This window comes from Nomascus leucogenys, chromosome 10 (genome assembly GCF_006542625.1).
Source record: "Nomascus leucogenys isolate Asia chromosome 10, Asia_NLE_v1, whole genome shotgun sequence".
In the NCBI taxonomy this organism is placed as follows: Eukaryota; Metazoa; Chordata; class Mammalia; order Primates; family Hylobatidae; genus Nomascus; species Nomascus leucogenys.
In genome coordinates, this window is record NC_044390.1 from 20,334,517 (window position 1) to 20,360,613 (window position 26,097).

The 26,097-nt window shown below is 34.3% G+C and overlaps 1 protein-coding gene across 1 annotated transcript in view; it reads right to left on the reverse strand.

Moving 5' to 3' along the window:
• The window catches only part of LRRIQ1 (leucine rich repeats and IQ motif containing 1), a 189,557-nt gene that overhangs the window by 121,893 nt on the left and 41,567 nt on the right, over positions 1–26,097 (reverse strand). Inside the window, 4 exon segments of the mRNA XM_030819891.1 lie at positions 8,264–8,357; positions 10,790–10,863; positions 16,772–16,899; positions 17,212–17,405. Coding sequence (XP_030675751.1) covers positions 8,264–8,357; positions 10,790–10,863; positions 16,772–16,899; positions 17,212–17,405 — 490 coding nt within the window.

The following is a 26,097-nucleotide window of genomic DNA, read 5'->3' on the forward strand; positions in this document are numbered from 1 at the left end:
AAGTTTGAGTTGATCCTTTGATTAATAAATCCATATTTTATAGATTTCCAGATTTAAAACCCTTTAGATAAATGAATTTCTCAAATTAAGTATAGGCCAACTGATGTAAATGAAATTTGACAGCCAACATTCTAAAGTGGGAATTACTCTAGTCCAGAAAAGTTCATTTAAGTATAGAAATTATAATAGCCAAATAATTTTTCATACTTTTAATATAAATACTATTTATTTTCTTTCATATTGCTTCTTCTTATATATTTTCTGTAAAACTCTAAAGTATATAAACTTAACAAAAGCAGTAAAATGTGAATATTTATCTTTACAAATTTGTAATAAAATATGTCAATTTATTTTCCCACAAGTATGTTTTAGTCAATAAAATAAGTGTTCATGCTTCATGCAAACAAAATGATAAAAAAATACATTGAAAGATTATTTGAGAAATTAATTTTGTTTCTGGTTGTTGAAACTGGCAATGTGGCAGCTGTTTGGATGGAAAGTGACACCAGATCAGCAAGATAATTCATGTCATTTTTGCTCAACAACTAACAAAAAATTCATGGCCCTAAAAGGACTTGCTCTGAATAATGGGAAAAGCTAATATTTTTTATTTGTCGTCTAGGCTTGGCCTATATCGTTACCAGGAAAAAAAAACATCCACCTAAAAACAACCCATCAGATATTTTCATTATAAATAGTATTACCTGCCAAGCAGTACCTTTTAGATGTAATTATACTCTTGTTTTTGTATGAGAAGTTTCACTTTGAGATCTAGCTCCTAAAAATGAGGATCCCAAACTTGGAGATTAGGAGTACTTTAAACCCAGTGTAAAAGAAGCCTAGCCCCAGAATTTGAGCCACTACAGGTAAGTGGAAATATCGATTGCTCTATTCCAGATGAAGGGGTCCTACACCCAGCGCACGAAAGGTCTAGAAACACATTTAGGTGGCCTTTCATACACACACACACACACACACACACACACACACCTCATTTGAATAAGTGAAGTTTCTGATACCCTTATGATTTGACATCAACAGTTGATATTTCTTATAGTAATATGTCCTAGAGTTCGGTTTCTCTGGAAACCTGGGGAATGTGATAAATACCATAGTACTTTAGAAGTCTGAGTACTGTAGTTTCACAATTCCTGATACTGATAATTACGGTGAATTAGCAATAACACCAGTTGTCAATTTATCAGGAATAACATTTCTAATCACTAATGTAAAATTAAATGAGTTCAATAGAAAAATTTGGCAGAGGGGGGCAGAAACACGCAATTTGTCAAGGCTTTACACATTATAATGTAATTAAATACTGTAATGTATTTGTTCAACAAGTATTTTGGGGTGTCTATTACATACAAGGGACTGTGCTGGTACGATGTAACCAGAAGCAAAAACAATAAACCAAGTTTTTTCCGTTAGGGATATAACATTTTAGATGGCTGTTTTAGATTGTATCATTTTAAAAATTAATGGATATAAATAAAATTTCTCAATTTAACAGATCTCAGTGAAATGCTACAACACAAACCTGAAATGGACAAACTAAGCACAATCTACACAATTCAGTACTGCAGATCAAGCTGTTAAACTCTCTGGGTAAATGAATATATGTCCTTTAAAAAAATAAAGGAAATACACTCCTCTGCGCCCTCCAGAATTTGTTTCCAAGATATAAATGGTAATTCTGTCACCAACTATGTTTCCTTCTGTTCTTTTTAAAATTGCAATTCTGTTCTTGTATTCAACAAAAGTTAAGGAAACTGGTCTGAACATTTGTATTCAAGGTGCCGCAAATGTCTCCAGATTGAGAATTGACCATATGCATCCAAAGGGCACGTAGTGAAGGACTAAAGTGTAATATTAGTAAGGAAAAGTGATTATATCCTTTTCCCAATAAATGACGATAGATATTTATCTCTGATTAAACAGAATGCCAACTTGCTAAAGCAAAAAGGCAAGAGGGAAGCCATAAGTTTATTATAAATTAAATAAGAGGCAAGAAAAACCATCCAGACATTCGGGAGAACAGGGATTTTGTGCCCTAAAGATAGCCTGTGAGATAGTAAGTTAAAAGATCTTATCTATAAGAGAATGAGAGGGGAAGAGTACGTTCTCATTACATGAGTCCAACTAACGTATTTTTAATGGCTTCCCTGAAATCACATCTGAATGAGTAAAATATTTGAAACTTCCCTAAAATAACCCATGCCTTGAGGCAGTGACCAATTTTCTCTGGTAGAAATAAGAAGTGCCTGGGACAATGCAAGAAATATATCCAGAAATAAAAATGTAAACTGCCATTTTTATAACTACAGAATCCCCAGTACCCAAAGAGATTATTTCAGAACATAAAATCTTCTTGCGTTGTCTTTCAGAAGCAAAACTCTTAAAAAGCAAAAGAAAGCCATGAGAAAAGAATAGCATATGTTTAGTATGAATGGGAAAACAATATATATTCCAAGTTAGAAATATTTCTTATGTTATTAATATAAAAAGTATAGAAATAGCCTATTTATACATTAACTTTAATATTAATAGAAAATATTAATATTGGTTTTAAAAACTATGTGTAAATAAAAGAGAGGAAATAATATCAAGGATATAAACTTTATAAAAATCATTTTAAGAGAAAATAGATCCAAATCTAAGAAGATGTAGTCTAGCTATTCAGGAGATGATAAACTATACAAGATTGAAGAATGTCCTATCAAAGGATATAATAAAATGAACAATATTTATTTAATCTTTCCATCTCTGGAAAATTTTATACTTTAGATGTTTTTAGAAATGATTTTTTAGATATTTTGACATTTTTTAGAAAACTGTGCATGCAAACATGTCGTATCTAATGTACGCTAATTAATCTCTGCACCTCAATTTTTATATATTAAGAAAATGAAAGAATTGAGTGTGTGTGTGTGTATATACATATATATATATATATATATAATGTGTAATACCATATACATATATATGGTACATATGTCCCCTTCCAGCTCTATTCTGGAAGAATCTGTACAATAATTTGGGGCTATTTTCAAGACTGAATTTTAGCCCTTTATAATTTCTGGACTCTAATAAATTTGGTCACTTGTTTCCTAATCTCTTATCAGTTTGCTGATGAAAAAAGTCTTCCCAAAATGCTTATTTCTGGTAGAAATACAAAATGTCTGGGACAATGCCAGAAATATATTCAGAACTAAACATGTAATCTACTATTTTTATAACCACACATATATTCAAATGTTCTCTATTGCTCACTAAAAACAATAGCTAATATTTTCTTAGTGTGCCAGGTAAGAGGCACTCTATAAAATGCTTTCATGTGGTAGCATATTTAGCCTTCACACAGATTGTTAGTGTTGGCTGATATTATTGTTCTTTACATTTTCTAGCCTCTCGTGAAGTAGGTTTGGTGATGACTAGTTACATGAATGGAACTAGTCAACGGAATGGAATATGAGTGAAGCGATGACTGCCTTGTTCTTTACCTTTTCTAGCCTCTCGTGCAGTAGGTTTGGTGATATGACCAGTTACATGAATGGAACTAGTCAACGGAATGAAATATGAGTGAAGTGATGACTGCGACCTCTGAAAGCAGAGTGGTTATATGTCAGTTGTACCTTCCCTATGGTCCCTTTCCCTCTCTCCTACCACAATCCACTAGCTTACAAAAGCCAAGTACAGTGAAGTCACATGAAACAGGTCTACAAAATGGAAGCAGCCTGAGTTTCTGAGTCTGCCTCCATTATACAGGCTGAACCCACATCAAATGCAATGTAAACAAGAAATAATCTAGTATTGAAGCACACAGATTTCTGGGTTATTTTTTATGAAGCCGAACCTATATTACCCTATGAGATAAGTACTATTCAAATCATAAGGTATCTAGGCTTTTGTAAATACCTCTCTAAAATGAGAATCACAATTACAGAACCCAACTTACAGGGCTGCTGTGAAATGAAGTAATATATAGAGAGACTACTTCATCTATTCTCTGACCACTGTAAGTACTTGATTTCTCATCTCCTTCCAATGGTATTTCCCAGTATACCCATTTTACATCTGAAAAGACTAGCTTCAAACAGAGTCTAACTACACATCTGACCTTCCTTACTTTTCTTGGATATTCCTCCACCAGAATTGCTTTTATTATTACTTTATGATTTTAAATCTTAGCAAACTTTTGAGGTTTAACTAAAAGTGTGCCCCTTTAGCCAAGGCCGTTTCTCCTTGTCACACTAAACTGAGATGATTTTTCTAAATTTCTAAAGCTTATATGTTGCATACAATAATCATTTGACACTAGTGTTTTATTAGACACAAAAACTCTAAGAGTTACGAGCGTAGATTTTGCAGCCAGACTGCATGGGTTAAATTTCCTGGCTACTCTACTCGATAGCTATGTAACCTTGGTCAAGTTATTTAGCCTTTATGGGACTCAGTTTCCTCAACTATAAAATGGGATGCTGGGTTACATACATAATTGATTAGGCATATTGTATAGATTAAATGAGAACAGTGTTGAGCACAGAGTGGATGTTGTATTAGTGGTTTTGATCATTATTATTTTTCATGGTTATCAATTCTGTGCCTACATTTTATCTCCCCAATATGATTAGAAAAATGTCTTAAAATTATGGGTTATATTAAATTTCCTTCCTAATGTCCAACATGTTAGGACACTGAGGACACTGCATACAGGAGGAATTCATTAAATACTTGGTGATTGAATAAGATCCCATATATAATCTGGTTAACATGGTAACGGGAAATAGTAAATTTTTGTTATCTTACCACGTTCTAAGAATTGTTCTAAATAAATCACGTGTATTATACCATTCAGTTCTCATAACCACCCCATGAGACTATCATCCTCATTTTACTACTGGGGATTCAGAGACATAAAAAAGTTAAGTTAGAGCTGGGCGTGGTGGCACACACCTGTTGTCCCAGCTACTCAGGAGGCTTTGGTAAAGGAAATGCTTAAGTCCAGGAGTTCAAGGCCATCCTGGGCAACATAGAAAGACCACATATCTAAAAAAGAAAATTAATTTACTTGTCCAGGATCACACAGTATGGGGTAGGGGTAGAATATCTTTGTTTTAAAATGGTGGTTTTCAAACTTTAGTATATATCAGAATCATCAAAAGGACTTCTTAAAGTACAGATTACTGAACACCATTCCTAGGTTTCTGATTCAGTAGGCTTGGATGGTGTCAAAAATTCTGCATTTCTGCTGGGTTTCCAGGTGATGATGAATGATGCTGGTCAAGAGACACACCTTTGAGAACCATTGTACTAGGTCATACTCTTTCATCTGTGCTGCACAGCTTAACATACACTTGGAAAAGACATTTCTAAACTAGAAGTTGACAAATTTTTTTCTAAAACATGTGGAAACATGCCAGATTTCCCTAAATAACATTGTACTATTAGAAACTTTTCTGGAAACCTAGCTCTAAGGAAAAATGGAAGAAAAATGGACTTTCTGGGCCAAGACAATAACTCTTACCAATATGCAGTAAATTACACAGGTGTTTGAGTTAGTGTAAAAATGCTTCTATCTTCTTAACCAAAGACCAAGTAACAAATCCAGGAAAAAAATTAATCTAGAAAGAGTGTCAGATGTTTGCAGAAGCCTCAGACAAGAGTGGGAAGAGAGACTATTCCCCAGAATCTAACAGCTTGTTCTACAGGTACATTAAGTCAGATATGGGAATTTTAAACATAACCAGACATTTAATTCTTCTGTAATATATCCCATACTCCTCTGAAATTGTCAGATCCAGGGTCTTCCTGGACATGGCCACACCTTGCAGAGAAACCAAATCAGGGCAAAAAGTCAACAGCTTCTGCCCTAGGATCAGGTGTTATAGCTATTTTTTTCTTTAGTCTGTGTTTTGTTCATAAATGTATTTTAACTGCCTGAACAAGTTGACAAGTTTTCCTGATTTGATTTAAACTCTAATGGTCCTAATATATATTTTGCTACCTAATATGTATTTTAGTAAATGTGTGCCTTCCCCTATACTTAGCATGTTTGTATTGGCAAACTCATTTCCCTAAATTGTAGCCTTGTTTATGCTTGGCTTGTCCTGCCTTGATGTACCAGTGAAATGACAGTATAAAAATGTCAAATGTACTATAGATAACGTGAAACCATCTCAAAAATGAATGTTCTGAGCATAAAAAAAGACAAAAGTGTAAGCCAGAATGATCACCAATTCCACAGTGGAAAATTTCACAGTGGACATATGCAAATTCTCTCAGTATTCTGGGAGGTAATTCACTTAAACTTGGCAAATCAGTAATCTTCTGTTGATGTGTAAGAAAAAGCCATCTAAATTCAGGGGAAAGAACCAGTAGAAACTGAAGGCAAAACTGTAGGAACCGACAGAGGAGATTAGTTCCCACAGGCAAAGTTAAAAGGATACATAGAAGACTGGGCACAGTGGCTCACATCTGTAATCCCAGCACTTTGGAAGACTGAGGTGGGAGGATTTCTTGAGCCCCGGGGTTCGAGACCAGCCTGTCTCTATATGAGACATCTGGAAAAAATACTCAGAAAGTTGTCATCATAGTAGTAGGGCTAAATTAGCATTAGTCCAAAGATTTCTTTGGACCATTCTAACAGAACTTAAAAGCAAGCTTAGAAAGTATCTCATTAGTGCCAAGTAACTTAGCCACTGCACACCAAACACAAAATAGAGGCTATTTAAAGTAATACAATGAAATTAAGCATTGGGAATATAAAATTCAAAATGTCCAGAATACAACCAATACTGACCAGGCATGTAATGAAGCAGAGAAATATGATCCAGAATCAGTGAAAAAAAAATCAATACAAATAGACCTTCAAATGATAGAGATGATGGAAAGAACAGATAAGGAAGTTAAATTAATACAGCTATTATTAATATTTTCCATATGTTCAAGAAGGTTCCAGAAAGCATGAGCATGATTAGAAGAGAAATTACAAATGTTAAATACATAAATTTATATAGATGAAAAACATATCTGCAATCAGAAATGAAAAATAGATGAGACTGAAAGCAGAGTAGATACTTAAACAGAAAATATCAGAGAATTTGAAGACAAAGCAATAGAAACTATTCGGAGTGAGTGAGGCACAGAAAGGGAAAGAAATAATAATAAGTAAAAGAAAACAACAACAGCAACTCCTGGGATAATTCAACTGGTCTGATATTGTTGAAACTGGAGTCCTACTAGGACAGAATAGGTACTGAAAGGGAGAACAAAAAAATCTGAAAAAAATGGCCATAAATTTTCCAAATTTTATGAAAATGGCAGATCCAAAGAGTGTGATAAATCCGAAGTAAACTAAATGCAACCACACCAAAACATATTGTAATCAAATTGCTGAAAACCAGTGATCAAGAGAAAATCTTAAAATCATTCTTAGAGAAACAAAGACAAGAATGTCAGTAGACATTTCTCACCAGAAACAATGAAAGCCATGAAAGAGTGGAGAGATGTTTTTAAAATACTGGGGGAGGGAACTTATTGCAAAAAAGCATGAGGTATTTCTTAAGGTGATACAAATGTCCAGTTTTTCACAAAATATTCATATTCATAAACAAAAATGATAAAAATTATGATATGTAAGTTATCACAAAATAGCTAATTTTTGAAAAAAGATGGTGGTCAATTTGGGGGAAATGGTGTTAGTATATTATTAGAAGTGTAAATGAGAAAACTTTTTCTATGAAAATGTATTAAAAATTACAAAATATTTTCCTTGGTTTACATTTAGGTATTGCAATATTCCAAAGAGGAGCAAGAATTTAAACATGCTTATCACACAAACTTTTTTACAGACACCATCCTTCTCTTTCAGGAAAATCAAACAAAACCAAATTACTCTCAAAAAGGAAACAATTTAAGTAGGAAGCTATGTAATTAGATGATTGGCAAAAAAGCAATTCTCAACAAATACATTTTCTATAAATGCAAAACCCAAGTTAATATCACACTAAACTTGTCACATAATTAATGGTTTACAATTTTAATTTCAATTTTGTATTAGTTCATACATGTGCAAGAAAATTATTTTAGAATAAAAACATTTTTAAAACTACTTTTACAAAACTTTTTTGGTTTAAAATGACTTTTAATTTTTTAATTAACTTATTCCAGGTAATTGTTATTCATAGGACAATTTTTATCAAACTGTTTTTTCTGCAACTATAATAATGGATATTCATGGGGTGCAACAATGCTTCTTTACCTCCAGTTTGTTTCTTGAAGAAGTGGGTTTCCAGTGACAGACAATTCACGGAGAGAACAGCATGCATCAAACCATTTCATGGCACTTTTAAGATCTACAGAAAATAAAATCATTTTGAAAGGTATCACAGATTTAGAACAAATATCATAAATCTAGGACCACTGTATTTACTGGTTACCTATTAAAGAAAAGCAATATTTTTATTTCTTCTGCAGAATACTACATGCTTTTTAAAGAAGACTGTGTTAAGAACACAGACTATTGTCAGAATATGTTTCTACCATTTAACGGCTGTGTGAACTTTTGCAAATCTGCTTTCCAGTTCAGGTTCATATCTGTCTTATAGGGTTAGGATTAAATAAGATAATGTGTATAAGAGACTTAGAATAGTTTGTGACAGATTGTAAGCACAAAGTCTGAAGAAGTAAAATCTAAAGTAATAGCATAAGTGTTAAAATTGTATATACAACGAAATAGAATTGCATGGACCTTTTTACCTTTAAAAAAGTGAATATAGGGCCAGGGGCAGTGGCTCACACCTGTAATCCCAGCACTTTGGGAGGCCGAGGCGGGCAGATCACTTGAGGTCAGGAGTTTGAGACCAGTGTAACCAACATGGAGAAATCCCGTCTCTACTAAAAATACAGAATTAGCTGGGCATGGTGGCGCATGCCTCTAATCCTAGCTACTTGGGAAGCTGAGGCAGGGGAATCACTTGAACCTGGGAGGCGGAGGTTGCAGTGAGCTGAGATCGTGCTATTGCACTCCAGCCTGGGCAACAAGAATGAAACTCTGTCTCAAAAAAAAAAAAAAAAAGAAAGAAAACTAAAATGACCTGTCCTAAAATAGAACAAAACTAAGCCCGGCAGGAACAAAATTATTTAAAAATTATTCATAATTGATTTGACTTCCTGCAAGAATAAAACTTACCATCCTTTAAAGGAAGACAACAACACCCTGACTTACTGAACTGTCTACAATGTTCGATGCAGAATTAGCTACAATGTTCAACAAATAGTTAAAATTTACTAGACATCCAAAGAAATAGGAAAACATAAGCCATAGTTATGAGAAAAGCAATCAATGGAAACATATCCCAAAGAAAACCAAATGTAAAACAATTTTTGCACAAAGATGGCAAAGTAATTCAATTATGAAAAAAAGCGTATTCAACCAGTGTGGCTGGAACAATTCGATATCCATATAAAAAATGAACTCAACTTCTACTTCACACCATACATAAAAATTAATTTGAGAGGGATCATAGGCCTAACAGTAAAAACTGAAAGTACAAAAGCTTCTAGAATAAAGCATAGAAAATTATCTTCTCAATCTGGGAGTGAAAAATTTATTACAAAAGGACACACAAAAATAACAAAAAAATTAAAATATCTACCCATCTAAATAAATAAAGAAATTTAGAAAATTGATAGGTAAAACAAAGGCTAGAAATTTATAAGACAATGATGTCCAGAATACGTAAACATTTTTATAGATCAATAAGAAAAATAAAAATAATCACATTTCCAAAATGGTGAAACACTTGAATAGACACAACAAAAGAGGGTGCAAAAATCACCAATAAACACTTGTAAAGAGGTTCAACGTCTTTATGCATCAGGTCAATGCAAACTAAAACCAAAATGAGATAACATAGCAAAGTATTAAAAGCTCTCTAGAATGGAGCAATTGTAACTCTTATTTCTGGTGGGGTTGTAAAATGTTCCAACTACTTTGGAAAATAGTGTGTCAGTTTCTTTTAGAGTTACACCTACTCTATTATCCAACAATTACACTCTTACACATTTACCCAAGAGAAGAGAAAACTTAAGCCTGCAAAAATATTTGTACAAGAGCCATAGGAACTTTGTATTCATAACCCCCAAACCACAAACAATCAAAGTATGTTCAACAGGGAAATGGATAAACAAACTGTGATATATTCATATATCCCTTACACTTCAGAAAAATAAATTAATTAATATATAAAGTGGTAAAATGTCAGATGCTAATATCACACAAAGAAAGTTGTAGAAAAAAATGAATGTACTGTTTGATCCAATTAATATAAAGACAAAATTAATGTGTGGTGATAAACTCAGTCTGTGGCTGCCTCTAGGAGTGGACTGACTGGGACTGGGAATGAGGAAATTTTGAGGAAAGGAAGAAGTCAATTCAAGTCATGATTCTTTAATAAATTTTTAATGAGTAACTACTCTACACCTGTTAGAAAGGTATACTGTTTGCTCATCTTCATTAGGCTATTCATTTCATAAGTAAAAGATGTATGACTTTTAAATAAAAGCATAACTGTGACTTTGGCTAGGCCTACCAGAAAGATGTGGAAGTAATATGACTGTAAAAGTGGAAATAAAATTTCAAGCGAATTATTTCAGCACGCCTTATTTTACAGGTTTATTATATGTAAATGCCATTAATTCATGCATTTAAAACAACCTCTTATCATATTTGAAACAGAAAGTCAAAAGTCTATTATTTAAAATATATATATTATGCTAAACTTACCAGAAAGACAATTGTGGCTGACATCTAGCTTTTCCAATGAAACGAAATGAAAAAGTGGTACAATTTTGGTCAAGCTGAAAACAAAAACATAAACTTCATCAAAATTCTAAATTGGAAAGTCCTTAATGTTACCATTGTAACTATATAACAATACATTTTTATAATACAATTATATAATTATCCACATTTTATACAATTTTATATATACAATTATAATTGTACAATTATAGCACTTGCTAACAGTACTTTTTACAAATGCAGTAATTATAGACTTCTACGTATTTATGATGGAAGACTTCTATTCATTTTTTAAAGGAAATCCTGAAATTACTAATTTCAATCACAAAAATCATGGATTTTCATGTGTATTTGCTATTTGAATAAGAATAAGTGTGTTTTGTTCTAATTATTTTGTTTTGTATTCATGTAAGGACAAATTTACAAAGAATTTACATTTTTTATTTATTTTTCTCCCTGCCTGAAACACATAACCTAAACTTAAGGTACAAATGAAAAATCACTTTTCAACAGGAGAAATTACTACTTTCCAACAGGAGAACTAACTAATCACTAGTTTTGTTTTAAAACATCTTTCTTTACTAATTGAAAGTATTATAGTGCTGTAAGTATTCAAAATTAAACTGGCTTACTTTTAAATTGGAAATATACTCAATATGTAAATAAATGAGTATAAGAACAGAATAATATAAAATGTTTTACCTCAACAGAATGGACTTAAACTTGGCCAAAACACACTGATATTTAAAATTAATACTAATTAATTATGCATATTATAATCTAGTAATAATTAATTTTCCTCCTACGTTTAAAGGATTTCATTATTTTCTAAGTTATAATTGTTATCAAAAACCCATATTCAAACAAAAATTGTGATATTCAAAATACCCACGTCATTGGAAACAAAAGCTGTAAAGGGTAACTTAACTCTAGTTTGATTTGCATTTCTAACTAGGACAAGTCTACACTTACTGTGTAACATAATATCACATTACCTGTAGCTATTTGGAAATTAAATTAAGCCAGCTCATCTGAATCTTTAAGCAAGATAAAAACTCCTTCGTAAAAAAAAAATATATATATATATATATATATATATATCTTTTTTGCCACAATTAGAGAAGTCTTCTGAATTAATTCCCACTATAATTCCATAGCTGTTCAAAATACGCTTTGGCTCAAGGTCTATCTCTGGTACAAAATAAATAAGTACGCATTAATTTTCACTTTTATTGCTTTTGTGTTTTTTATACTCTCCCTCCAGTTGTCCTGGAAGGGTCCTTTACCTCTTTATTTCTACAAACTCACTGCCATAGAAACCACCACCACCACCAACAACAACAACGAAATCTCTTATTTTTATATTCTCAGGTCAGAAGCTCACAGAGTAACCCCGTGAGTGGAAGCCTCATGGGGTCTGGCAGAAGATTAACCCTTGTATTGACCTTCACTCTTCCCTTGTACTATCCCTTTCAGCATTAGCAGAGAGAAAGAAGATATACTACTGATGACAAAGGGCTAATATCCAGAATCTACAATGAACTCAAACAAATTTACAAGAAAAAAACAAACAACCCCATCAAAAAGTGGATGAAGGACATGAACAGACACTTCTCAAAAGAAGACATTTATGCAGCCAAAAAACACATGAAAAAATGCTCATCATCACTGGCCATCAGAGAAATGCAAATCAAAACCACAATGAGATACCATCTCACACCAGTTAGAATGGCCATCATTAAAAAATCAGGAAACAACAGGTGCTGGAGAGGATGAGGAGAAATAGGAACACTTTTACACTGTTGGTGGGACTGTAAACTAGTTCAACCATTGTGGAAGTCAGTGTGGCAATTCCTCGGGGATCTAGAACTAGAAATACCATTTGACCCAGCCATCCCATTACTGGGTATATACCCAAAGGACTATAAATCATGTTGCTATAAAGACACATGCACACGTATGTTTATTGTGGCACTATTCACAATAGCAAAGACTTGGAACCAACCCAAATGTCCAACAACGATAGACTGGATTAAGAAAATGTGGCACATATACACCATGGAATACTATGCAGCCATAAAAAATGATGAGTTCATGTCCTTTGTAGGGACATGGACGAAACTGGAAATCATCATTCTCAGTAAACTATCGCAAGGACAAAAAACCAAATACCGCACGTTCTCACTCATATAGGTGGGAATTGAACAATGGAACACATGGACACAGGAAGGGGAACATCACACTCTGGGGACTGTTGTGGGGTGGGGGTAGGGGGGAGGGATAGCATTAGGAGATACACCTAATGCTAAATGACGAGTTAATGGGTGCAGCACACCAACATGGCACATGTATACACATGTAACAAATCTGCACATTGTGCACATGTACCCTAAAACTTAGAGTATAATAATAATAAAATTTTAAAAAAAGAAAGAAAAAGTAGATGACACAATGAGGCTGGGAGAACATCTCTCTACATGTTGCCAATCCTAAATACAATATTACATTCATATTAAACATATAAGATCCCACTTCTTAAAAGCAATTTCCAGGAGAAAAATATCCAAGATAATAAAAGTGAGAATATATTAGCCCTTACATACACTGAATTATTTGTACATATACTCCATAAGAGTGAAATTTACTGAAATCTCACATGGATATTGAAGTAAAGAAAAGGAAAAAAAAACGTTAAGGGAAGGGAAGGGAAGTGGGGCGGGAAGAGATGGAGTGATAGAGGAAATTCAGGCTTTACCTATACATAATTAGTGGGTTTAAGTCTCAATTTTATGACATTTCCTATTCAAGCACGTTCTGTATAATTATTACATGCAATTTATATATATAAATATAATTCAAGTAAAAATAAAATTTTAATAAATGTACTTATTAACAAGAAAATTGTTTCTGTGCTCTACCCTTAATATATTTCTAATACTAACTCTTCACCCTTCCAGTGAAAAGATTTTGAAATATTAATAGTAATGGCATATTAAGCCACTCAGAATACAATTTTTTTTCTTTTTTCAAGAGTATCTCACGTTTTTAGCCAATAAGTTATATGGTAATATATAGGTTATAAAAAGACCTCAAATGAAAATAACCAATAATTTTTTTAGAATCAAAAATCAATAAATCTTTGCAAAAATCAATCAAAGCAAAGAAATATATGCTTTGAAAAAATCTTTTTGTAATATTGAAAGTAATCTTTTCAGATAACCGTGCTGTTAAAATCATGTTTGTTTTCTTCTTCTGACATTTTAATCAAGAAAACTGGCTACTCATTCACCTTTATAACTATTCATTAGGATGGTAGAAACTTAATAGTATAATCCTTTTTTAAAAAACCTCTAGAACTTTTCCTTTTACTGACATTCTGTGTATATTGTTTCCAAGAAAATTCAAACCAGAAAGACAAAGGACATTAGTGAAAACCTAAAACCATTTGACCTTGTCACATTAGCCCTGGGCATTAAAAAGATATAAATTTCAAAGACGACAAAAAGCAAAAGATTTGTACAATGAACAGCCAATGGGTACTAGTTTCCACTTTCTGCTCCTACTTAGAGTCTCACTGGAAGTAAAAAGCCTTATAAAGCCAGAGAGTCATCCAGTTAGAACTCCACTAAGTCAAACTTAAAACAGTCACATGTCTTACTGAAAATTTAAAACAGAAATCAGGATGAAACAAGTACTTCAAAAAATATGTACTAAGTATCATTCTTTATATGTATTCCATTTGTTGGGAAAAAAAGCATATGGACACATAATATCTTCTTTGTGATGAAAATATCAAAAATTAAAGGAAAAGTATATATAATTTAAAATCCATACCAAACACAAATCTAAATATCACATTATAAAATTATTCTCCCTTTCCTCTTGGATCATCACTAAAATCCCATAAAATAGGTAAGGTAGCATTACCACTTTTACTTGTGAGAAAAAACTAAGGGTCAGATAGCAGAATTGCTCAACATCTACTGACCAAGTTGTAGGGTCAATATTCAAACTCAGATTTGGTTTTATCAAACCTAATATGGTTTTTTAAAAAGTCATTTCACATGTAAGAGCATAAATTAAAATAGATAATTTCTACAGTCAATGAAAATAAACTTGTGAAATATTCTAAGGTTGAAGATCATCTTTACACTATGACATTACAAAATCATTTTAGTATTCCATATGTCCTTTGCTATCAACGACATTTCCCTGGTGCTCTTGGGCCTTCTTCCTTCATCCTCTCAATAATGGCAGAAAGTTACATGTACAAAGAGCTCTGACAGACTCAGAAGAAATATATTCCAATATCAGTGACAGTATTATTTAAAATTTCAAAATCACATATATAATAATTTTACTTTTTGGTATAGATGAGTTTTAAAAATTAAGTTCTTTTATGCCAAAATGCTCTGTGGGTGTAAGAACATATATTACTCATTTTTCTATCCCCCAAATAGCAAACCCCATCTCAATAGTCAAACATTATAAGATTATGCAAACAAAATTATATATAGAAAACATTTGGATTAATCATTCCAATTATCATACTCAGTTCTAAAAAATATTTAATTCTCTAGTTTATATAATTCCCATTTTATTAGCTCGATATGCATAAGTCATATTATACTGATAGAGCAAAAGTCTATCAGCTAGTATTAAATTTAATTTTTAGAAATAGACTATCTTTGATAATTTAAATTGCCCAAATAAATTAAAGGCATTACTTGCCAAAAAATTTCTTGATTTTCTTTATAATCTCTTTAAATATTTTATGCTCATTAATGTGGCTTGAGGTCCACTTTTATAAAATATGTTAGGTATCTCAATTCCTCCGTGATTTACTGCGTACGTCCAAAACATAGCTGAATATTTCATTTTGAAAGTATACTCTACCTGGAAAATATTCTGAAAAGATCCAAGGAGTTTGTGAATTGCCCAGATTACTTACACAGTATTATCTGATGGAGCTGGCTCTGGGAACAAATGTCCTTTTAAACTCAAGTCAAATTTTAAATTTTAAATTGGATTAAAGTAATTTGAGGGGATTTTTTGAATACATATTTGTTTTTCAATGTCAAAGTTTAATAGGTAGAAGTTAAGTCATTTAGTACATACCTGCTTAAAAGATGAACACTATTGTGGAAGAGATTGAGAGATGATTTTATATGTCTCGAGGGAAAATAGGTATATATGTAAAAATGGTATTGTCCTTATTCGTGTGTTTTGTGAGCATTGTATAACTTAAAGAAACAATTTCTTGTTAAAGGTGGTTTCTTTCCCCTACTCCTTGTGCCTTTGATGAAGAAATTAATCATATTAGAGTGAATGGATTACAATGAAATATTAAGCAGAGGAGAAATACACATATTGTGCTCCTGTTTTGGTTTATCCAGTTATTCTCAGCAAAGATCCAGATGTTTGGTGGTTTCAAATAGATCTTCTGAGGCAGGTACCCATTTCAATTGAATGTTAAGGTATTTTTTTAAGTGTTACTTTATATCCTTAGGGAAATCAAATTTAAATCCATCCTAACAGTTTCAAAAAGACATGCAAGTTGAGAGCAGATTAAAAATTGTCCTTCCAGGACTTAATAAGTACCATTTGAGAGAATGAGATCCTTCTGAATTAAATTAACTACCTCCTGTATTTTCCAAGGACTATGCTCCTTATAAACATAAACAAATCTTCCTTGAGAGATTTATACAAGTGCATCTTTGAGAAGAAATAAAATTAGAAAGATAAATGGACAATTAAAATTCTACTAAAATTTTAGGGTATGCCAATAATTCATTTTATTTTTAAAAAATTCTATAATGTTATCTTTATAATTTATATACTAATTTATTTTGATGCAATCTCATTGAATTATTAGAGAAATCTAACTTTTATGGTAGTTTATGAACATCACATATTTATTTTAAACAATCATTCACTGAATTTATTTCGTAAGTATGCTTTTACCTGTTTTGAGAGATAGTAATATTTTGTAGTAAAGGCAGCCAGTATGAAGAAAATGCTTCCACAGTTGAAATGCTGTTATCATCCAAGTGCAATTCTCTTAGTAAAACAAGATTCTCCAAGGATGGAAGCTATATTTAAATTTGGTTCATTAGTTTATATTAAGCAAAATATTTTATCATTTAGCCTAATTAAAAAATATACAACCTTCCAAAACTAACAACAAATAGATTCTGATAAAATGCATATCATAAAGTATGACTTTTTAAATATGAATAAAATTTCTATTAATTAACTGTATAATATTTAATATTCTTTATAAATGTTACTTCACGGTGAAAAATGAACAAAATATTCAAAATTGCTTTTAAAATGTGATTGGTATTTCTATCAAAAGAAAAGTGTTGCTTTATCACAGAAATCAATTAATTCAAAGCAATTACCTCACTCAGATAATTTCCCTGTAACTTCAATATTTGGAGCAATCCACAATTTTCAACGCCCTCTACATCAGTAAGATGATTATGGGAGCAATCTAGGTATACAATGGTAGGTGTATCACAAAGACCTTTTGTACTAATTAACTGATTGTGGTCCAAAATTAGTTGTTGAAGATTTTTCAAAGATTCTAAACCACCTAGAAGAAAAAAGTTATAAGATCACCTGTGTCATTCTGTCTTCCAGACTCTAGAAGAAGTTTCCATTTTTTTTTCTAAATAATTGCACCTTTGTATTTCTCACTATCATTAATTACCAGTGAGGACTTGGTCCAAATTCCTGATGAAACATATCTTGTAAACTGTGTTATTATTTAAACTGGCATCTGGGTGACATATTTTTGAATGACATAATTATCTATCAATTAAAAATTGTACACAGTACTAAAAGGCATACACTGGGAATGAATGCTTTATATTCAAATAAGAATAAAACAAGGGAGAGATATAAGGACTTTTTTCTTAAAAGAATAGTTTTTAACTCATTCCAGAGCCTTTGAACTTTGAATCCTTGCTTCAGGTTGCATGTATAGTATTAGAAAGTCATTCTCCTACCATTTGAATATCTACCTTAGATTCCCAAATGAAGTATGTACAATCATCAGAACCAATGAATTGGTAGCATATTCTTCAGGTATTTCAATATTGTAGTGAGGGACCTCTTCTTTGACCAGATAAACTTAAAATCAGTATGATACTATCTACAAAATATTAGATGAGCCTTAGAAACTGTAACTCAGCGGTCATAAGGAAAAAACTGAGAAGGTTGCTTAAATCAGCCATCAGGAGTTAGCATGAGAAAAAGATGCTGAGGAAGTCTGTAAAATCTGTAAAGTTTCATGGAAGATATTAAAAATCTAGAAAATGTTCTTTAAATTAGATACTAGACTATGCATTGTTTTCTGTAGGTGTTACTCTGTTAGTTAAAATTATGTAGCCATAAAAAAGGATGAGTTCATGTCCTTTGTAGGGACATGGATGAAGCTGGAAACCATCATTCTGAGCAAACTATCGCAAGGTCAGAAAACCAAACACCGCATGTTCTCACTCATAGGTTGGAAATTGAACAATGAGAACACTTGGACACAGGGTGGTGAACATCACACACTGGGGCCTGTCGTAGGGTGGGGTGAGGGGGGAGGGATAGCACTGGAGATATACCTAATGTAAATGATGAGTTAATGGGTGCAGCACACCAACATGGGACATGTATACATGTGTAACAAACCTGCACGTTGTGCACATGTACTCTAGAACTTAAAGTATAATAAATAAAATAAAATAAAGAACTATAGGCACCATATCATGGGTGCAGTCCTAAAAATAAATAAATAAATACAAATAAAATAAAATAAGCAATTCTAGAAACTGGAAGTAAAGTTTAAGGTCTTAAGTAAGCATTAGTAAGCAGAATGTCTTTAGTGAGAACTGTATACACAGGAGTCCCTGAGGTTGCATTTTGGAGAACTGTGATTCATTCTGATTTTCTTGTTATACTCCTACAAAATTTTTTTTTCAATTAAATGCTGACATAAACATGAGTTTTTTAAATCAAAAAGGTTATTTGATAATACGTTTAAATACATAATTTTTAAAATATATATTATGTATAAAAATTGATACCTGGAATTTATGAAATACATTTATCCTGGGGGAATTTAGAATATCTAACCCAAGACTTGTTATTTTGATTATGTATAAATTCACAAAAAGAAAGGGTGAACAGTCTACTTTTTATGAGATGAAGAAATAAAAGAATCAATTAATATTAATGAAATCTTATAAGAAAACTTAATTCAGCGTAGATTTAAAAATTCAGATAATGCAATAATTAGTGTACTATAAAAATGTTTCATAGAGATATATTTCAAGATATATCTTAAATAAATTTCAAAATTACAGTATCTGTAATAGTTTGAGGCAAATATAGCAACTTAATGTTATAAATATTATTTCTTATAAAAAACTTTTATGCAAAAAGTAAATTATCTTATAATGAGAAATAAATCATGTAATATTAAAGAAAGCATGAAAATACATAATAGGCTCATAGAAGAAAAGACAAACTGAAATCCAAATTCAGGCTGTACTCTCGCATTTTTAAGTTTTTAATCTATGATTTATGTACTGATATTTTCCTATAATGTAAAATAACAATTACAACTTAGAGAAAATTGTTATCTATTAGTATCTGAACTCTGTGCTAGGCTGACTCCAGTACAGCCCCTTCAGGACTCATACGCATTGTTCAGTGGGCTATCTAGAGGCTTGTGAATGGGTGAACTACTTAGCCCAGTCCAACTCCTCTGGCACCTGACCACTACCCCCAGGGTCTGATGTCAGGGCAACCCAACCAGTTAAGACCACCACAACCAACACCCACCGGCATGGGCTCAAAGGTAGAGCCCTCACTTTACAAGAAGCAGAAGGCTGACACACTGGAGAACAGGTGAGCCATGACACTGTCTGTATCAGGCTGAGTGATGAGGTTATGCCCTGAAACCACACCAACGAAGAGTTGCAAATCAGACGTTTCTCATGACACTCAACCACATTATGGGACAGAGATAGGCTACAATGTCATCAGAATTAGAATTCTCAAGCCTTGGAATCAGGGTGTGATAGGAAAAGAGATCATATCCCCCACCTATCTAGGAAGAAAAGCCAGTGACTCTCCCTTATCTCTCCACAGAGACCTCAGTTCACTTCAGCAGGAATTCCTCCCAGCCACCTTCATTACAGCCGGTGCTTGTGCTTGTCATAGGTATATTCATGAACAAGCCAGGGCCTCCAGCTTTGACCAGCTGTGTCCCCACACCCCCCTGGAATAGGACGCTCAGGAGATCAGACACCCAACTACCCAGCCCTTCAACTGAAACAATAGAGAGTAGCTCACGGTAAACACAGATAAGGGTCATACACACCTGTTTGTGTGGCAGCTGGCTCTTACCTGCAAGCACCACCTACTGGTTTGCAGGTTAAACTGAGCATCCCAATACAAAACCTTCCCACAGAGTGCATAGGACTATAGAAGCAAATCCAAAAGGTCCTACAAAACACAACCCTCTCAATATGAGAAAAAAAACAGTGTAAGAATTCTGCCACTATTAGTCCGTTTTTACACTGTGATAAAGAACTACCTGAGACTGAGTAATTTATAAAGAAAAGAAGCTTAATTGACTCACAGTTCCACAGGGCTGGGGAGGCCTCAGGAAACTTATAATCATGGCAGAAGGGGAAGTAAACACATCCTTCTTTACATGGCAACAGGAAGAAGACGTGTCGAGCAAAAGGGGAAAAGCCCCTAATAAAACCATCAGATCTCATGAGAACTCACTCACTATCATGAGAACAGCATGAAGGTAACCACCACGATTCAATTATCTTCCACTGAGTCCCTCCTACAACATGTGCGGATTATGGGAACTACAATTCAAGATGAAATTTGCGTAGGGACGCAGTCAAACCATATCATTATGCCCCTGGCCCCTCCCAAACCTCATGTCCTCACATTTCAAAATACAGTCATGCCTTTCCAACAGCCCCCAAAGTCTTAGTTCATTCCAGCATTAACCTAAAAGTCCAAGTCCAAAGTCTCATCTGAGGCAAAGCAAGTCTCTTCCACCTATTAGTCTGTAAAACTGAAAGCAAGTTAGCTACTTCCTAGATACAGTGGGGGTACAGGCATTGGGTAAATACACTTATTCCAAATGGGAGAAATTGGCCAAAACAAAGGGGCTAGAGACCCCATGCAAGTTTGAAATCCAATAGCGCTGTCATTAAACCTTAAAGTTCCAAAATGATCTCTTTTGACTCCATGTCTCACATACAGGTCATGCTGATGCAAGAGGTGGGCTCCCACAGCCTTAAGCAGCTTCACCCTTGTGGCTTTGCAGGGTACAGCCTCCTTCACAGCTGTATTCAGAGGTTGGCTTTGAGTGACTGTGGCTTCTCAAGGCATACAGTGTAAGCTTTCTGTGGATCTATAATTCTTGGCTCTGGAAGATGGTGGCCCTCTTCTCACAGCTCCACTAGGCAGTGCCTCAGTGGGGAATCTGTGTGGGAAATCCAACCCAACATGTCCCTCTGGACTGCCATAGCAAAGGTTCTCCATGAGAGCTCCACCTCTGCAGCAAACTTCTGCTTGGATATCTAGGCATTTCCATACATCCTCTGAAATCTAAGTGGATGTTCCCAGACCTCAATTCATGGCTTCTGTGCAACTGCAGGCCCAACACCATCTGTAAGCCACCAAGGCTGGGGGCTTGCACTCTGAAGCAACTGCAGGCCCAACACCACATGTAAGCCACCAAGGCTGGGGACTTGCACTCTGAAACAACAGCTTGAGCCATATGTTGGCCCCTTTTAGCTATGCCTGGGACACAGGGTACCAAGTCCCGAGCCTGCACACAGCAGTAAGGCCCTGGGCCTGGCCCACAAAACCACTTTTCCCTTTGAGGCCTCCAGGCCTGTGATAGGAAGGGCTCCCTTGAAGACCTCTCACATGCCCTGGAGATATTTTCCCTATTGAATTGGTAACTAACATTCAGCTCCTCGTTAATTATGCAAATTTCTTCAACCAGCTTAAATTTCTCCCCAGAAAATGGATTTTTCTTTTATATCCCATCTTCAGGATGCACATTTTCCAAACTTTTATTCTCTGCTTTCTCTTGAATGCTTTGCCACTTAGAAATTACTTCTACCAGATAACCCAAATTATCTCTCTGGAGTTCAAAGTTCCACAGATCCCTAGGGCAGGGGGAAAAAGCTGTCAGTCTCTTTGCAAAAACACAGCAAGACTCACCTTTGCTCCAGTTCCCAAAATGTTTCTCATCCCATCTGAGACTACCTCAGCCTGGACTTCATTGTGCATGTCACTATAAGCATGCTCGTGAAAGCCGTTTAACAAGTCTCTAGGAAGTTCCAAACTTTTCCACATCTTCCTGTCTTCTGGATCCCTCCAAGTCTCTAGGAAGTTTCACACATTCCTACATTTTCCTTTCTTCTTCAGAGTGCTCGAAACTGTTTCAACATCTGCCTGTTACCCAGTTCTGAAGTTGCTTCCACATTTTTGGGTATCCTTATAGCAGCACACAACTCTATCAGAACAAATTTACTGTATTGTTCCATTCTCACACTGCTACAAAGAACTGTGTGAGACCGGGTAATTTATAAAGGAAAGAGGTTTAATTGATTCACATTTGTTCAGGGCTGTGGAGGTCTCACAAAATAATGGTGGAAAGGGAAGCAAACATGTCCTTCTTCGCATGGTGACAGGAAGGAGATATGATGAGCAAAAGGGGAAAAAAACATTATAAAACCATTAGATCTCATGAGAACTCATTCACTATCATGAGAACAGCATGGAAGTAACTGCCTCCATGATTCAATTACCTCCCACCAGGTCCCTCCCATGATATGTGGGGACTAAAGGAACTACAATTCAAGATGAGATTTTAGTGGGGAAACAGCCAAACTATATCAGCCACCATTAAAAATCTGAATATTGTTATACTATCAAAGTATCACTATGGCTTGTCAGCAATGGTTCTTAGACAAAGTGGAGGCTCAGAGATAACAGATAGATATTTCAAAGCTTGGATTGCAGGGAAGTCCAATGTGATCCAAGTTAAGTTTGAGAATCAACGCAAAGAAACATCTAAAGCAATACAGAAAATGAAGGCAGATATAAAAATTGTAAAAACAAATCAATCAGAGATAATGGAACTGAAAAATTACCTTAAGGATTTTCAAAATACAATTGAAAGCTTTATCAATAGAGTAGCCCAAAGACAAAAAAGAATTTCAGAGCTTGAAGACCAGTTATTTGAACTAACACAGTAAGAAAAAAATAAAGGAAAAAGAAATTTAAAAATGAACAAAGTCTCCAGGAAATATGTTATTATGTAAAGCTAACAAACCTATGAATTATTGGCATTCCAGGTAGAGAAATGGAAAAAGAAAACAACCTAGAAAACATATTTGAGGAAATAATTCAAGAAAATTTCCCTAGTCTTGCTAGAGAGGTAGACATCTGGATCCAAGAAATCCAGAGGACAACTGCCAGATAATATACAAAATAAATATCACCAAGGCATATAGTCAAAAATTAAGGTCAACACCAAAGAAAGAAACTTAAATGCATCTGGTAAAAAATGGTCAGGTCACATACAAAGGAAACCCTATCAGACTAACAGCAGACATCTTAGCAGAAACCATACAAACCAGAAGAGATCAGGGGACTATTTTCAGCATTCTCAAAGAAAAGAAACATCAACCAAGAATTTCATATCCTGCCAAAATAAGCTTTATAAGCAAAGAAGAAATAAAATTTCTTTCTGACAAACAAATGTTAAGGAAATTCACTATCACTAGACCAGCCTTACAAGAGATCCTTAAGGGAAATATAAACATGGAGATGAAAGAATGATAACTGCTACCACCAAATCACAGCTAAGTATATAGACCACAGATGCTTTAAGAGAACTACATAAAAGAAACCACAGATGCTTTAAGGAAACTTCACAATAGGGTCAAAACTTTACATATCAACATAAACCTTGAATGTAAACAGAACTAATGACTTATATGTTGAATTGAGATTTTGGTGGGGACACACAGCCAAACCATATCAGTCATTAATTCCCAATGTTGGGGGAAGAACCTGGTGGGAGGTGACTGGTTCATGGGGATGTATTTCCCCCATGCTGTTCTTGTGATAGTGAGTGAGTTCTCATGAGATCTGATGGTTTAAAAGTGTGTGGCAGTTCCCCCCCTCATTATCTCTCTTTTGCCATTATGTAAAAAAGGTGTTTTCTTTCTGTTTGCCTTCCACCATGATTTTAAGTGTCCTGAGGGCTCTCAGTCATGCTTCCTGTTAAGTCTGCAGAACTGTGAGTAAATTAAAACTCTTTTCTTCATAAATTTCCCAGTCTCAGGTAGTTATTTACAGCAATGTCAGAATGAACTAATACAGACAATTGGTACCAGGAGTGGGGTACTGTTATAAAGATATCCAAAAATGTGGATGCAACTTTGGAACTGGGTAATGGGCAGAGTTTGGAACAGTTTGGAAGGCTCAGAAGAAGACAGGAAGATGTCTTCCTAGAGACTTTTTGAATTGCTTTGACCAAATTGCTAACAGTGATATGGACAAGGAAGTCCAGCCTGAAGTGGTCTCAGAAGGATAACCTGCAAAGCCACAGGGGTGAAGCCTCCCAAGGCCATGGGAGTCAACTTACATCAGCATGACCTGGATGTGAGACATGGAGTCAAAGAAGATAATATTAAACTTTAAAGTTTAATGACTGCCCTATTGGATTTCAGACTTGCATGCAGCCTGTAGACCCTTTGTTTTGGCCAATTTTCCCTTTTGGAATGGGAGCATTTACCCAATGCCTGTACCTCTCTTGTATATTCTATGTAACTAACTTGTTTTTTATTTTACAGGCTCATAGGCAGAGATGTGCTTTGTATCAGATGAGATTTTGTTCTTGAACTTTTTGGTTAATACTGGAATGAGTAGGACTTTGGGGGTTGTTGGGAAGGCATGAATGTGTTTTAAAATGTGAGGAGATGGAATTTGGGAGATGCCAGAGTTACATGGTTTCACTGTGCCCCCACCCAAATCTTATATTAAAATGTAATTCCCAATGTTGTGGGAGGAACCTTGGTGGGAGGTATTGAATCAGGGGGCAGATATTGCCATGCAGTTCTCATGGTAATGATTGAACTGTTACAAGATCTGATGGTTTAAAAGTGTGTTGCAGTTCACCCCTGCTATCTCTCTCTCTCCTGCCACCATGTGAAGAAGGTGCTTGTTTCCCCTTCAGCTTCTGTCATGATTATAAGTTTCCTGGGGCCTCCCAGTCATGCTTCCTGTTAAGCATGCAGAAAGGTGAGTCAATTAAACCTCATTTCTTTATATATTACCCAGTCTCAGGTTGTTCTTTATAGCAATGTGAGAATAACCTAATACAATGCCCCCTTAAAAGGCACAAATTGAGAAGCTGAATAAAAAACAAGACCCATCTATCTGTTGTCTTCAAGAGGTCTATCTCACATTTAACAAAACATATAGGCTCAAAGTAAAGGGTTCAAGAAAGGTCTATCATGCAAGAGAAAACATAGAAGAGCAGGAGTTGCTATACATATATCAGATAAACTATGCTTTAAACCAACAACAGTTCAAAAGGACAAAGAAGGGCATTGCATAATGATAAAGGGTTTAATCCAACAAGATGACATAATTACCCTAAACACATACAGACCCACCATTGGAGCTCCTAAATTAATAAAAAGATTACTTCTAGACCTACAAAAAGACTTAGCCGCACAGTAATCATGGAGGACTTCAACTTCCCATGGATAGCATTAGACAGATCATCATTTAAGCAGAAAACCAACAAAGAAATTCTAGACTTAAATTTGACACTTCAGCAACTGGAACTAATAGGTATCTACAGAATGCTCTACCCATAAACCACAGAATATACATTCTTCTCATCTACACACAGAACACATGCTGAGGTCAAATTCATACTCAGCCTAAAGTGCATCTGAATGAATTAAAATACACAGGAATCATACCAATCATACTTTCAGACCACAGTAGCATAAAAATACAAATCAACACCAAGATGGTCTCTCAAAACCCACACAACTACATGGAAATCAACTGGCTTCTGAATGCCTTTTGGTTAAACAACAAAATTAAGGCAGAAATTTACAAATTATTTGAAATAAATGAAAAAGGATACACAATATACCAAAATCTCTGGGAAACAGCTACAACAGTGTTAAGAGGAAAGTTTATAGCACTAAATGCCTACA